The sequence below is a fragment of the Balaenoptera musculus genome, chromosome 10 (genome assembly GCF_009873245.2).
Source record: "Balaenoptera musculus isolate JJ_BM4_2016_0621 chromosome 10, mBalMus1.pri.v3, whole genome shotgun sequence".
Taxonomy (NCBI): Eukaryota; Metazoa; Chordata; class Mammalia; order Artiodactyla; family Balaenopteridae; genus Balaenoptera; species Balaenoptera musculus.
The window spans coordinates 72,478,899-72,493,774 of record NC_045794.1 but is presented as its reverse complement, the minus strand read 5'-3'; the positions used below and the strand labels follow the sequence as shown (position 1 = coordinate 72,493,774).

General features: G+C 33.5%; 1 protein-coding gene across 1 annotated transcript in view; it reads left to right on the top strand.

Annotated features, from left to right (window-relative positions):
- The window catches only part of CEP290 (centrosomal protein 290), a 94,602-nt gene that overhangs the window by 55,900 nt on the left and 23,826 nt on the right, over nt 1–14,876 (top strand). Inside the window, 7 exon segments of the mRNA XM_036867462.1 lie at nt 376–641; nt 1,267–1,374; nt 7,139–7,338; nt 9,487–9,700; nt 10,665–10,802; nt 12,734–12,955; nt 13,505–13,627. Of these exon segments, the coding sequence (XP_036723357.1) occupies nt 376–641; nt 1,267–1,374; nt 7,139–7,338; nt 9,487–9,700; nt 10,665–10,802; nt 12,734–12,955; nt 13,505–13,627 (1,271 nt within the window).

Below are 14,876 nucleotides of genomic sequence, written 5' to 3'. Positions count from 1 at the left end.
TGCTCTAATAGTCAATGGACCAAAATAAAAGGAATGGTTTATTACATTTTCTTTCTAAACCTATCACCACCACACATTTCTAGTTCTAAATCTATTAGACCTAAATAAAGTACTGTAAGTAAATTTCATTTTCATCATAACAGTGAAGTTTCTAACACATGTGATAATCTTACAAATAAGTAAAATATACATGTAGATAACTGCTGTCACATAGAAATACAGTCAATTAACCTTATTAAGTATCATTTGGCTATTATAAGTATGATGTGAAAAATAAAATGAAACTCCTTTCCTTGCTTATAGCTAATCTGACAAAGATTCAGATGAAGCATTTTTAAAAGAAAAATGTATTTTTTTATGATTTGATCATTGCAGAAGCTAAAAAAAAAGAATCTGCTTTACGGTTAGCAGAGGAAAATATTCTGTCAAGAGATAAAGTAATTAATGAACTGAGGCTTCGATTGCCTGCCACTGCAGAACGAGAAAAGCTTATAGCTGAGCTAGGAAGAAAAGAGGTGGAACCAAAATCTCATCACACATTGAAATTTGCTCATCAGACCATTGCAAACATGCAAGCAAGGTTAAATCAAAAGGAAGAAGTGTTAAAGAAGTATCAACGTCTTCTAGAAAAAGCCAGAGAGGTATTTTATTATATTATGTTATGCTCTTTTATTTATTATGATGTGTTTTAGACAAATGTCAAATACTGTTCTGCCCTGAAGTGGTATTTCGTTTCTTGTTTTCAAATGATTCTATTCAGGTATTGTTACTTTCACGTGACTGGATTACAGATCTGTCAGTAAAACTGGCAGTTTGTGTTATGGACCGACTAAATTGCTAATGGCTTTCATGGTGAAACTGTGTGATTTTGAAAAATATCATCTGAGTTAATAGGTAAAGACTGAGGCAGTAAGTTAGAATGAAATCTGTCACACAGGTATCAGTGGAAATCAAATTTGCTAGAACTTGGAGGGGAAAAAAAAATCTGACATTTAAAAATTTGCTGGAAACAAGTTAAAAGCTGATGGATACATATTATTCTAATATTAAGAACAAATTATGCTCTAAGGCTGGGCTTGTCAGTTTGAACATGTGCTAGGGGAAGTGTATACAGGTATAAATATATACATGCAGATGGCAGATGTTGTTCCTTCCCTATCTCATAAGGATTTTAGAAGGTAAAGATAAGAAAATATTTAAGACCTTTAGAATGTGAATTTATTTGAATCATAATGTAAGATATAGTTTTGATTTCTTGTAAAACAGGAACAAAGAGAAATTGTTAAGAAACATGAAGAGGAACTTCATAGTCTTCATCATAAATTAGAACTACAGGCTGATAGTTCACTCAGTAAATTCAAAGAAACAACTTGGGTAAGATTCTAAGAACTTTGTTCTATTCTTTATTGATTTTTGAGACCATGCAATTGAAAATTTAGGTCTCCTTTTTTTTGGACTAGAAGCCATCCTACCTTTTTTTTTTTTTTTTGCCAGAATAATCTTCTGAAGACACAGCTCTAATCATTTTTTTCCCTAGACCGACATCTGTTAGAAGCTTACTGCTGCCTACAAAATCATGTTTAAGTTTCTTAGCCATGTACTCAAAGCCTTCCATGATCTGACCTCAGTCTTTCTTTTCAAATCTGCACATTAAGTTTACCAGTGTCTAACTGCTTTCCATGTTCTGAATTCAGTTCATTCTTGCCTCTTTTGATCATTGTATTCTTTTTTCTTTTTTAGATCAGTCACCAATTTTATACACATCAGTGTATACATGTCAATCCCAATCGCCCAATTCAGCACACCACCATCCCCACCCCACCGTGGTTTTCCCCCCTTGGTGTCCATACATTTATTCTCTACATCTGTGTCTCAACTTCTGCCCAGCAAACCAGTTCATCTGTACCATTTTTCTAGGTTCCACATACATGCGTTAATATACGATATTTGTTTTTCTCTTTCTGACTTACTTCACTCTGTATGACAGTCTCTAGATCCATCCACGTCTCAACAAATGACTCAATTTTGTTCCTTTTTATGGCTGAGTAATATTCCATTGTATATATGTACCACAACTTCTTTATCCATTCGTCTGTCGATGGGCATTTAGGTTGCTTCCATGACCTGGCTATTGTAAATAGTGCTTCAGTGAACATTGGGATGCATGTGTCTTTTTGAATTACGGTTTTCTCTGGGTATATGCCCAGTAGTGGGATTGCTGGATCATATGGTAATTCTATTTTTAGTTTTTTAAGGAACCTCCATATTGTTCTCCATAGTGGCTGTATCAATTTACATTTCCACCAACAGTGCAAGAGGGTTCCCTTTTCTCCACACCCTCTCCAGCATTTGTTGTTTGTAGATTTTCTGATGATGCCCATTCTAACTGGTGTGAGGTGATACCTCATTGTAGTTTTGATTTGCATTTCTCTAATAATTAGCAATGTTGAGCATCTTTTCATGTGCTTCTTGGCCATGTGTATGTCTTCTTTGGAGAAATGTCTATCTAGATCTTCTGCCCATTTTTGGATCAGGTTGTTTGTTTCTTTAATATTGAGCTGAATGAGCTGTTTCTATATTTTGGAGATTAATCCTTTGTCCGTTGATTCGTTTGCAAATATTTTCTCCCATTCTGAGGGTTGTCTTTTCGTCTTGTTTCTGGTTTCCTTCGCTGTGCAAAAGCTTTGACGTTTCATTAGGTCCCATTTGTTTATTTTTGTTTTTATTTCCATTACTGTAGGAGGTGGATCAAAAAAGATCTTGCTGTGATTTATGTCAAAGAGTGTTCTTCCTATGTTTTCCTCTAAGAGTTTTACAGTGTCCGGTCTTACATTTAGGTCTCAAATCCATTTTGAGTTTATTTTTGTGTATGGTGTTAGGGAGTATTCTAATTTCATTCTTTTCCATGTAGCTGTCCAGTTTTCCCAGCACCACTTATTGAAGAGACTGTCTTTTCTCCATTGTATATCTTTGCCTCCTTTGTCATAGATTAGTTGACCATAGGTGCGTGGATTTATCTCTGGGCTTTCTATCTTGTTCCATTGATCTATGTTTCTGTTCTTGTGCCAGTACCATATTGTCTTGATTACTGTAGCTTTGTAGTATAGTCTGAAGTCAGGGAGTCTGATTCCTCCAGCTCCGTTTTTTCCCTCAAGACTGCTTTGGCTATTCGGGGTCTTTTGTGTCTCCATACAAATTTTAAGATGATTTGTTCTAGTTCCGTAAAAAATGCCATTGGTAATTTGATAGGGATTGCATTGAATCTGTAGATTGCTTTGGGTAGTATAGTCATTTTCACAGTATTGATTCTTCCAATCCAAGAACATGGTATATCTCTCCATCTGTTGGTATCATCTTTAATTTCTTTCATCAGTGTCTTATAGTTTTCTGCATACAGGTCTTTTGTCTCCCTAGGTAGGTTTCTTCCTAGGTATTTTATTCTTTTTGTTGCAATGGTAAATGGGAGTGTTTCCATAATTTCTCCTTCAGGTATTTCATCATTAGTGTATAGGAATGCAAGAGATTTCTGTGCATTAATTTTGTATCCTGCAACTTTACCAAATTCATTGATTAGCTCTAGTAGTTTTCTGGTGGCATCTTTAGGGTTCTCTATGTATAGTATCATGTCATCTGCAAACAGTGAAAGTTTTACTTCTTCTTTTCCAATTTGTATTCCTTTTATTTCTTTTTCTTCTCTGATTGCCGTGGCTAGGACTTCCAAAGCTATGTTGAATAATAGTGGTGAGAGTGGACATCCTTGTCTCGTTCCTGATCTTAGAGGAAATGCTTTCAGTTTTTCACCATTGAGAATGATGTTTGCTCTGGGTTTGACGTATATGGCCTTTATTATGTTGAGGTAGGTTCCCTCTATGCCCACTTTCTGGAGAGTTTTTATCATAAATGGGTGTTGAATTTTGTCCAAAGCTTTTTCTGCATCTATTGAGATGATCATATGGTTTTTATTCTTCAATTTGTTTATATGGTGTATCAGATTGATTGATTTGCATATATTGAAGAATCCTTTCATTCCTGGGATAAATCCCACTTGATCATGGTGTATGATCCTTTTAATGTGTTGTTGGATTCTGTTTGCTAGTATTTTGTTCAGGATTTTTGCATCTATATTCATTAGTGATATTGCTGTGTAATTTTCTTGTTTTGTAGTATCTTTGTCTGGTTTTGGTATCAGGGTGATGGTGGCCTCATACAATGAGTTTGGGAGTGTTCCTTCCTCTGCAATTTTTTGGAAGAGCTTGAGAAGGATGGGTGTTAGCTCTTCTCTAAATGTTTGATAGAATTCACTTGTGAAGCCATCTGGTCCTGGACTTTTGTTTGTTGGAAGACTTTTGATCACAGTTTCAATTTCATTACTTGTGATTTGTCTCTTCATATTTTCTATTTCTTCCTGGTTCAGTCTTGGAAGGTTATACCTTTCTAAGAATTTGTCCATTTCTTCCAGGTTATCCATTTTATTGGCATAGAGTTGCTTGTAGTAGTCTCTTAGGATGCTTTGTATTTCTGCGGTGTCTGTTGTAACTTCTTCTTTTTCATTTCTAATTTTATTGATTTGAGTCCTCTCCATCTTTTTCTTGATGAGTCTGGCTAATGGCTTATCAATTTTGTTTATCTTCTGAAAGAACCAGCTTTTAGTTTTATTGATCTTTGCTATTGTTTTCTTTGTTTCTACTTCATTTATTTCTGCTCTGATCTTTATGATTTCTTTCCTTCTGCTAACTTTGGGTTTTGTTTGTTCTTCTTTCTCTAGTTCATTTAGGTGTGAGGTTAGATTTTGTACTTGAGATTTTTCGTTTCTTTAGGTAGGCTTGTATAGCTATAAACTTCCGTCTTAGAACTGCTTTTGCTGCATCCCATTGGTTTTGGATCGTCGTGTTTTCATTGTCATTTGTCTCTAGGTATTTTTTGATTTCCTCTTTGATTTCTTCAGTGATCTCTTGGTTATTTGGTAATAATGTTTGGCCTCCATGTGTTTGTGTTTTTTACGTTTTTTTCCCTGTAATTCATTTCTAATCTCATAGCGTTGTGGTCAGAAAAGATGCTTGATATGGTTTCAATTTTCTTTAATTTACTGAGGCTTGATTTGTGGCCCAAGATGTGATCTATCCTGGAGAATGTTCTGTGCGCACTTGAGAAGAAAGTGTAATCTGCTGTTTTTGGATGGAATGTTCTATGAATATCAATTAAATCTATGTGGTCTATTGTGTCATGTAAAGCTTCTGTTTCCTTATTTATTTTCATTTTGGATGATCTGTCCATTGGTGTAAGTGAGGTGTTAAAGTCCCCCACTATTATTGTGTTACTGTCGATTTCCTCTTTTAAAGCTGTTAGCAGTTGCCTTATGTATTGAGGTACTTCTGTGTTGGGTGCATATATATTTATAATTGTTATATCTTCTTCTTGGATTGATCCCTTGATCATTATGTAGTGTCCTTCCTTGTCTCTTGTAACATTCTTTATTTTAAAGTCTATTTTATCTGATGTGAGTATTGCTACTCCAGCTTTCTTTTGGTTTCCATTTGCATGGAATATCTTTTTCCATCCCCTCACTTTCAGTCTGTATGTGTCCCTAGGTCTGAAGTGGGTCTCTTGTAGACAGCATATAGATGGGTCTTGTTTTTGTATCCATTCAGCAAGCCTGTGTCTTTTGGTTGGAGCATTTAATCCATTCACGTTTAAGGTAATTATCGATATGTGTGTTCCTATGACCATTTTCTTAATTGTTTTGGGTTTGTTTTTGTAGGTCCATTTCTTCTCTTGTGTTTCCCACTTAGAGAAGTTCCTTTAGCATTTGTTGTAGAGCTGGTTTGGTGGTGCTGAATTCTCTTAGCTTTTGCTTGTCTGTAAAGCTTTTGATTTCTCCATCAAATCTAAATGAGATCCTTGCTGGGTAGAGTAATCTTGGTTGTAGGTTCTTCCCTTTCATCACTTTGAGTATATCATGCCACTCCCTTCTGGCTTGTAGAATTTCTGCTGAGAAATCAGCTGTTAACCGTATGGGAGTTCCCTTGTATGTTATTTGTTGTTTTTCCCTTGCTGCTTTCAATAATTTTTCTTTGTCTTTAATTTTTGCCATTTTGATTACTATGTGTCTCGGCGTGTTTCTCCTTGGGTTTATCCTGTATGGGACTCTCTGTGCTTCCTGGACTTGGGTGGCTATTTCCTTTCGCATGTTAGAGAAGTTTTCAACTATAATCTCTTCAAATATTTTCTCGGGTCCCTTCTGTCTTTCTTCTCCTTCTGGCACCCATATAATGCGAATGTTGTTGCGTTTAATGTTGTCCCAGAGGTCTCTTAGGCTGTCTTCATTTCTTTTCATTCTTTTTTCTTTAGTCTGTTCCGCAGCAGTGAATTCCACCATTCTGCCTTCCAGGTCACTTATCCGTTCTTCTGCCTCAGTTATTCTGCTATTGATTCCTTCTAGTGTAGTTTTCATTTCAGTTATTGTATTGTTCATCTCTTTTTGTTTGTTCTTTAATTCTTCTAGGTCTTTGTTAAACATTTCTTGTATCTTCTTGATCTTTGCCTCCATTCTTATTCTGAGGTCCTGGATCATCTTCACTATCATTATTCTGAATTCTTTTTCTGGAAGGTTGCCTATCTCCACTTCATTTAGTTGTTTTTCTGGGGTTTTATCTTGTTCCTTCATCTGGTATATAGCCCTCTGCCTTTTCATCTTGTCTGTCTTTCTGTGAATGTGGTTTTTGGTCCACAGGCTGCAGGATTGTAGTTTTTCTTGCTTCTGCTGTCTGCCCTCTGGTGGTTGAGGCTATCTAAGAGGCTTGATGGGAGGCTCTGGTGGTGGGTAGAGCTCATCATTGTATTCTACATGTGCGAAATGACCTTAAGCAAACCTTAGCTTCCTCAAGGCTTAACTCATTAATTCAGTCAACATTTGTTTATTGATCCTCCAGTACATGTAGGCACTTTGCCAGATACTGGGAATACAAAGAATAAGGTCTATATGTCCTATCTTCTTTAAGCCTTCATTACCTATTAAATCATTACATATTAGATTTGATATTATATTTTGATCATTTAAGGAACCAAGTTAAAATTATGGAGTAAGTATGGCATTGCATTGTACCTGCTCATGGCTAATGTAACCAACCATATTTCATAGGATTTAATAAAACAGTCTCCTACTCCAGTTCCTACCAACAAGCATTTTATTCGTTTGGCTGAGATGGAACAGAGAGTAGCAGAACAAGATGACTCTCTCTCTTCACTTGTGATCAAACTAAAAAAAGTATCTCAGGATTTAGAGAGACAAAAAGAAGTCACTGAATTAAAAGTCAAAGAGTTTGAAAATATCAAATTACGGTAAGTCTTAGAAATGTATTGTAGATATTGGCAAATGGGATTAATGATATAATAAAGATAAATGTAAGCATTTTTTATGTCATGTACTGTTCTATAAATGTTGAATATATTATCTCATTTTATACGCAGTACTACTTGTGACATAGGATATTCACTCCATTTTGCAGTTAGGAAACTAGGCTATAGGAAGCCTCAGTAATGTGCCTAGGAGAAGATGGGAAAGCCACGATTTGAATCTAGTCGGTCTGACTCAAGAGCCAACTCAGATTCTTGTATAGAATCTCATCTTTAACCTTTTTAAATTTCCATTTTATTATCTAAAAAGTGAAATGACAGTACTTACCTGGGCTCTTTCAAGGTGGTTATATAAAGGCCAAATGATGATGTATATGGAAGTAATTTGAAAATTGTAAAGTAACATATATAAATATAAAACTTTTATTTACATACCTATAACAGTTTCCAGCATACATTAAAGGCTCAAATATTTGTTGAATGAAAAATTAACCAATCTTTTTTATTAACCACAGTGACAGTAGAGGGCTTACAGCATTCTCTGTATTAGAGATTCTAAACATTGTTCAACCATTTATCAGAATGTGTATTTTAAAACTAAAATAGGTTTATATTTAAGTATTTTGTAATCATTGTAGAACTATCTCTCTGAGGCTCAGTTTCTTATCTGAAAAAAATAAGAAAATTAACTACTTGACTTATAATTCCATTCCATCTCTGAAGCCCTTATTAGAACCTTTGATTCTTTATTCATTTATCCAAGATGCTTCTGAGAAAACTAACACTATTTGTGCTTAAGAAGCTGCTACTTTAAATAAGTTATTCTCTAAGAGAAAAGAGAATTAGCAATAGCATATGGTATATTTTCAATCTAATTTTCCCCATTCTGTTATATTTTATACATGAGATGCTATTTTGGGTATAGTTAGTTTCTGTCATATTTTAGAGCATAAAATTTCTTGCATTTCTGAATCTAATTCCTGGATGTAGAAAATAATCATTTTATTGACATTACCTTGTATATATAATTTTTTGCCACATGAAATACTTGAAGTTGTTGTTTTGTACCTTACCATGTCATTTTAGCCTAAAATTATACTTCTGTTCTCTGTGTGCACATTGGCATGCATATTTTAATGCATCTAAAGAAATTATAGTTCTTTGTCATTTTTTTAGTGAAACCTTGTATTTTTACAATTTGATGATTATTTAAAGTGACTTAAGTTTTTGCTATAAGCAACAAGTCTCAGAGTGTTTAATACCTGTTCGTGGTTTAACAGACCTTCCTCTCATTGATCAAAGTTTAATCATTTGAATCTCCATATTGGTGACCTTATTAATGCAGTGTCTATATAAATACAGTGAACTGGATATAATTCCGTTTATAAGGCTAATTAATACTGAATGAGCAGTAGAATTAATTGAATTAACTAAGTCTTTCGATAGTATCTACTTCTATATAGTATACAGCTATAGATAGAGTTATAGATACAATACTAGTGACTTTAGAACCATAATACATGTGATTTCTGTGAAGGTTTATATTTTGTCTTTGTAACATGTCATTATAGGGCAGTGGTTCTCAAGCGGAAGTACTTTTGCTCTCCTCTCCCCCCTCCAGGGACATTTGTTATTGTCTGTAGACATTTTTGGTGAACAACTAGGAGGTACTACTGGCATCTGGCTGGTTGGTAGAAGCAAGGAATGCTGCTAAATATGTTTTAAAATGCATAGGACAGTAACCCCCGCCCCAGTGAAGGATTATCCAGTCAAAAATGTCAATAGTGCCATGGTTGAGAAATCCCTGATACAAAGGAAGCAGTCACATCTTGCAGGAACCATAATATATAAAGTGTTATTTTGTTCATTCTCTATATTATTTCATCTAGAGCCACAAATTACTTGATGCAATTGCTGCAAAAAATAGTAGAAACTGGAAGAAAAAACTCTATTTTATGTTAAGTTTAAGAGTAGTTAAGTAGAATAAAGAATTGTTCATCTTTTGGATTTGGATCAAATCTTAGATTTTAAGGATGCTGAGTACCAAACATTTGTTCTTTGTAAAATTTGTGTCAATCAAATTGTTAATTGCAGCAACTACTCTATTAAGTACATATGTTTGCTTTATATTAGGCTCCAAGAAAATCATGCAGATGAAGTGAAACAAATAAAAGCACAAGTAGAGGATTTGAGGTGTCTTCTGGCCCAGTCACAAAAGGAGTCGCAGAGTTTAAAATCTGAACTTCAGGCTCAAAAAGAAGCAAATTCAAGAGCTCCAACAACTACAATGAGGAATCTAGTAGAAAGGCTGAAGAGCCAATTAGCCTTGAAAGAGAAACAACAAAAAGTTAGTAACAATAGAAAATTATCAATATTTAAGAAAAACATGTGGTAGATTGCTTTTACAGAAGATTTGTAGAAGATGATAACATGTTATCTCTCTCGTAATAAAAAGTATAAGCCTTATCTTGAGCAGGGTTGGGTCTTTATAATTCTTTTAAATAGCCTTATAGATTGGTGTTGTTTTTAACTTCAGATATAGTCTAATTTATCTTTTTATGTTTTCAACCTGATTTGTGGGTTAGCTGTAGGAAATAAAGGGAAATCTTCATTACATTATTTTCTCTCCTTTCCTATTAGGATTGTATGTTACTGAGGCAATTTTGAACAATTTGAATAATTGAAAAATTTTAAGTAACTTTGGGGATTAAGAGGGAGTTAGGATAAGAGGAGGGAAGATTAAAGAAGGAGATCGCAGAGATACTGTTATGAAAAGGAGTTGGTCAGTGGATTAACAGATTTATTAGTTTTTTTATTTATCTCAGATTTTATATACTTAACTGTTTTAGAAGGTGCTGCTGTTTTTCTATGCTAGCTCATGAAATTTATTGGCAAATTTTAAGTCTTCTAATCTTGTAACTTTCCTTGTCTACTTAAATTCAATTAATTTCACATGGAAGTATGTACTAAGTGAGTAATTTAAATAAATATTTCAACTTGGAAGTTTGAAAACAAAACATGCCTGGGTTTTGTAGTACAGATTGCTTGATTTGATGCTGGGTTCTCACAATTATTATTATCAAGATTTTGAATTCTCACAATTTGGAGAGAATTGAGTTCACTTACTAAAGGAAATTCATTTGAAAAAGTTGGGTTGTTAGTTTGTGAATTCTGTTTGATTAAACACATGGTATTTCATGGTATTTTAGGAAAACAGTTTAAAGTAATAAAGCTTATGTATATTTTGTATTGCTTATATACAAAATTGCTTACCAATTTTTCAAAAAAATTATGTATGTTGTAATTTTTAGGCCCTTAGTCGGGCACTTTTGGAACTTCGGGCAGAAATGACAGCAGCAGCTGAAGAACGTATTATTTCCATGACTTCTCAGAAAGAGGCAAATCTCAATGTTCAACAGATTGTTGATCGACATACTAAAGAGCTAAAGGTGAGTATCAACATGTGCGTTAATATAACAGAATTCCTGCTAATTCCCATTGGAAGAGAATCCACTTGGATATATAGTAATTTTAATAATGAATAGGGAATTTATTCTAATGAATTATTGGTGGATATACACATATCCACACAGTTGGGGTTTTTTAAAATAAATTTATTTATTTTATTTATTTATTTTTGGCTGCTTGGGTTTCGTTGCTGCACGCAGGCTTTCTCTAGTTGCAGTGAGCTGGGGCCACTCTTCGTTGCAGTGTGCAGACTTCTCATTGCGGTGGCTTCTCTTGTTATGGAGCATGGGCTCTAGGCTCGAGGGCTTCAGTAGTTGTGGCGCATGGGCTTAGTTGCTCTGTGGCATGTGCGATCTTCCCAGACCAGGGATCGAACCTGTGTCCCCTGCACTGGCAGGCAGATTCTTAACCACTGCTCCACCAGGGAAGTCCTACACACAGTTTTGAACACTGAGCATCTTTATTGTACTCACTGAATATCATCTTGGGGATTAGCAAAGGATAGGCCATTATAAGCTATTTCTCCTAACAGAATTAAATTTAAGAAACATTTTTCTTAGGATTTTAAATTCTATATTGATAAGTGAGATAGGTGTACAGATTCCTTTGTTTTGTTTTATTTCTTTTGCCTTTTCAGAATTTTCCGTTTAGTTTTTGCTAAGTTCATAATGAGTTAGTTAGCTTTCCCTTTTTAGCCCCTGAAATAGTTTATGGAAATCATGTGGTCCTTGACATTTAATCTACAGAGCTGCCTAACTTTAAAGCCTTTTTTTGAAGTTATTTATTATTTTTTGACAATGTATTTTATTATTTTCTTACCCAATTGTTAAGTTTGGTACTGTATAAAATTTTTTCTCCAAAACATATACATTTAATGATGATTTTCAAATTTCTTTACATAAAGTTTCATATAGTATATTTTGAGTAAAATGAAAAATCTATTTTGTATATGTTTTATTTTGTTTGTAATTTTTATTTGCTCTTGGTTTATTTGTATATACCCTTCATCGCCATTAAACCATATACCCTTCATTGCCATTAAACCATGTAAGGACTGGATTTTAGTCAGATTTTTAAAATCTCTTGTGCCTATCAAGATTATTAGCATAGTTGACAGTAAAAATCCATTCAGTAATAAATTTATAAATAGGTATAGCCCTTTGATGATGTCTTCTTCAACACCTTTCTCTTTGCCTGAAATTTCTTCTCTGAATTCTTTACATTCTTCCAGTCATTTTTCTTGAAGCCTTTTTTGACTCTCCAGGAGAGTTTGTTTTTCTCGTAACTGCACTATAATACTACTAGTTTCCTATTAGTGCTATTGGTAATCCCTTTTGGCCTGTAATAATTTATTCAACAAGACATATAATAAGTACCAGTATTCCCATCAATGTTACTATATGGGACAGCTAAGAACTCCTTTCTAGTGGCTTATATATACTGTCTAGTATTGTGAGCTACCTTTTTATGTCTTGTCTTTACAAAGTAGATTAGAAACTACTTAGAGTAAGAGATTTTGTTTTATACTACTCTTATGCTTCAGTGTTCAAAAAAGAAATTGCTGTGTACGTTGATATGTACTTGTTTTTCTAATAAATTAATTCAGCCATAATGAAACATTTGCTTATTTGATAAAATTTTGGTTCTAGGTGTTTGTTAAAGACGAATTGCTTTAGACTGCTTCTTCATGTTTTGGTTTTTTTTCCCCTCAAAGTAGACTTGGTTCATTTGAAATGAAGCTAGAAAAATTTATGTAGTTTGTGGTGTTTTTTTTGCATGTATGTGCTTAAAAATTTAGACTGAAACTTTCTTCTTAGTAAGTATTAATGGTGTACTTTCTCTATTATTGTTGCTTTTATCATTGATACTTGCTGAAGATTCATGAATTAAACCTTTCTTTATCTTGTATTAGTCACAAGTTGAAGATTTATGCGAAAAAATTTTAAAACTTAAAGAAGCTCTTAAAACAAGTAAAAACAGAGAGAACTCACTAACTGATAATTTGAATGACTTAACCAGTGAACTACAAAAAAACCAAAAAGCCTATAATAAAATGCTTAGAGAGAAAGATGGAATTGATCAAGAGAATGATGAACTGAAAAGGCAAATTAAAAGATTAACCAGTGGATTACAGGTAATTTTATATTTAATTGTGATAATGTTTTGATTTATAATATACAGATAGTAGTTTATTCCCACTTTTTAATTCTGTCTATAATATTTGCTGAAACTAACTTTCAAATCACTTTGATTAATGTAGTTGCTAATTCTCTCAGTGACCTTTACTGTATTCGTAGTTTTAGGGTAACATATCTTATTAAAATACAGAAGTAGCTACCATGTTATTCTTTTTTTTTTTTTTTTTAACATCTTTATTGGAGTATAATTGCTTTACAATGGTGTGTTAGTTTCTGCTTTATAACAAAGTGAATCAGTTATACATATACATATGTTCCCATATCTCTTCCCTCTTGCATCTCCCTCCCTCCCACCCTCCCTATCCCACCCCTCTAGGTGGTCACAAAGCACAGAGCTGATCATGTTATTCTTAAATATCAATAGTGTCATTTAGAAAGCATGGTTAGCTGTAGTCTCAGAAAGTTTCTACAACTGGAGTATTTATTGTGTATTTTGTTTGATACTTTTTTATTTGTAAAATGTAAAAATACATCTTATTTTTCAGGGCAAAGCTCTGATAGATAACAAACAAAGTTTAATTGAAGAACTCCAAAAGAAAATTAAAAAGCTAGAAAGCCAACTGGAAAAAAAGGTGGATGAGGTAGAAATAAAACCTACGAAAGAAAAGGTACGTGAAGAAATGTACTGATATGTTTAAGGTACTGATAGACTTAGTTAAATATGTAATTGAAGAACAGATAATTCATTGATCTGAGGACCTGATACATATACCGTAAATGGTACTGGATAACATAGAGAAGTTTAAGACAAGTTTCTGTCCTTTAGGAATTTACAGGTCTACTTGAAGAGACACCAATAATGTAACTCTTATTCAGAAATTACTATATCATCTTCCTGATATTACAGTACATCCCAAATCCCTTCATACCATACATATACAGCTGTATTTATCACTTTTCTCATTTGTTTATATAGATTGGTTTATATAGACCTTTGGGAAAGAAAGCTGGGCATTTTTATTCCGCTATCTTGACCCAAAGGTATCCTTTTTAATCCTTCAATGGACTGGACTATTATTTCAGGGTAAAAAAAGTGACTTGGAGTATATTCAGTATTTGCAGTAATAATCAATAACCAACCCACTCATAAATTGATTCTGTAATGTGAGAAAAATAGCTTAAAATTTTCTTACAAGTTAACTAGTAAACTATTTTGCAATAAAAATTATTGATAGACATAACCCAAGGAAAAACTAAAATTGGCTAAAATCCACATAATTAAATATGTTGTAAATAATAAACTGGAGACTTAAGATATAAGTAGCATTGAAAATATCAAAAGTGACCTTGGAAATATTGGTGTTAGTAGTAATGTTTGTCCCTGAAGAAAATCTCAGTGGAGGAGCCATAGTTAGGAAGAATTTTTATTGTAACGTTTACCCAGAAAATATTCATATCTATAAGATAATTTCAATAACATGAAAGAAAATTAAGTATCTTTAATGGCACTGAATAGAAAATAGGTAATGGGATTAAAATGTTTTAGTAGGGTATATTCTAGAAAAACATTTTCCTTATGAAAATTTATCATCGTCAATATAATTTTGATCTAAATGTTTGCATTTATATACATGGAACCACAACATACTTGTCAGAAGCTTTGCTGGTGAAAACTGCAAGGTCAAAATGTCCTTACTATTCAGGATTGCTTTCTTTGCTGCCTCCCTACTTGGTCATAAATCTAATCCTTGGGTACTAGTTCCTAACCTGATTCCTATCAGAATACCTCAGTAGCCTTGTGGCTTTGCCTGAACCTCTAACTTCTGTGCTTCAGTTTATTTCTCCTTAAAATAGAAATAATACTATTTGTAATTCCAGCTTCTCAAGATTATTTTGACATGAAATGAAATAATATAT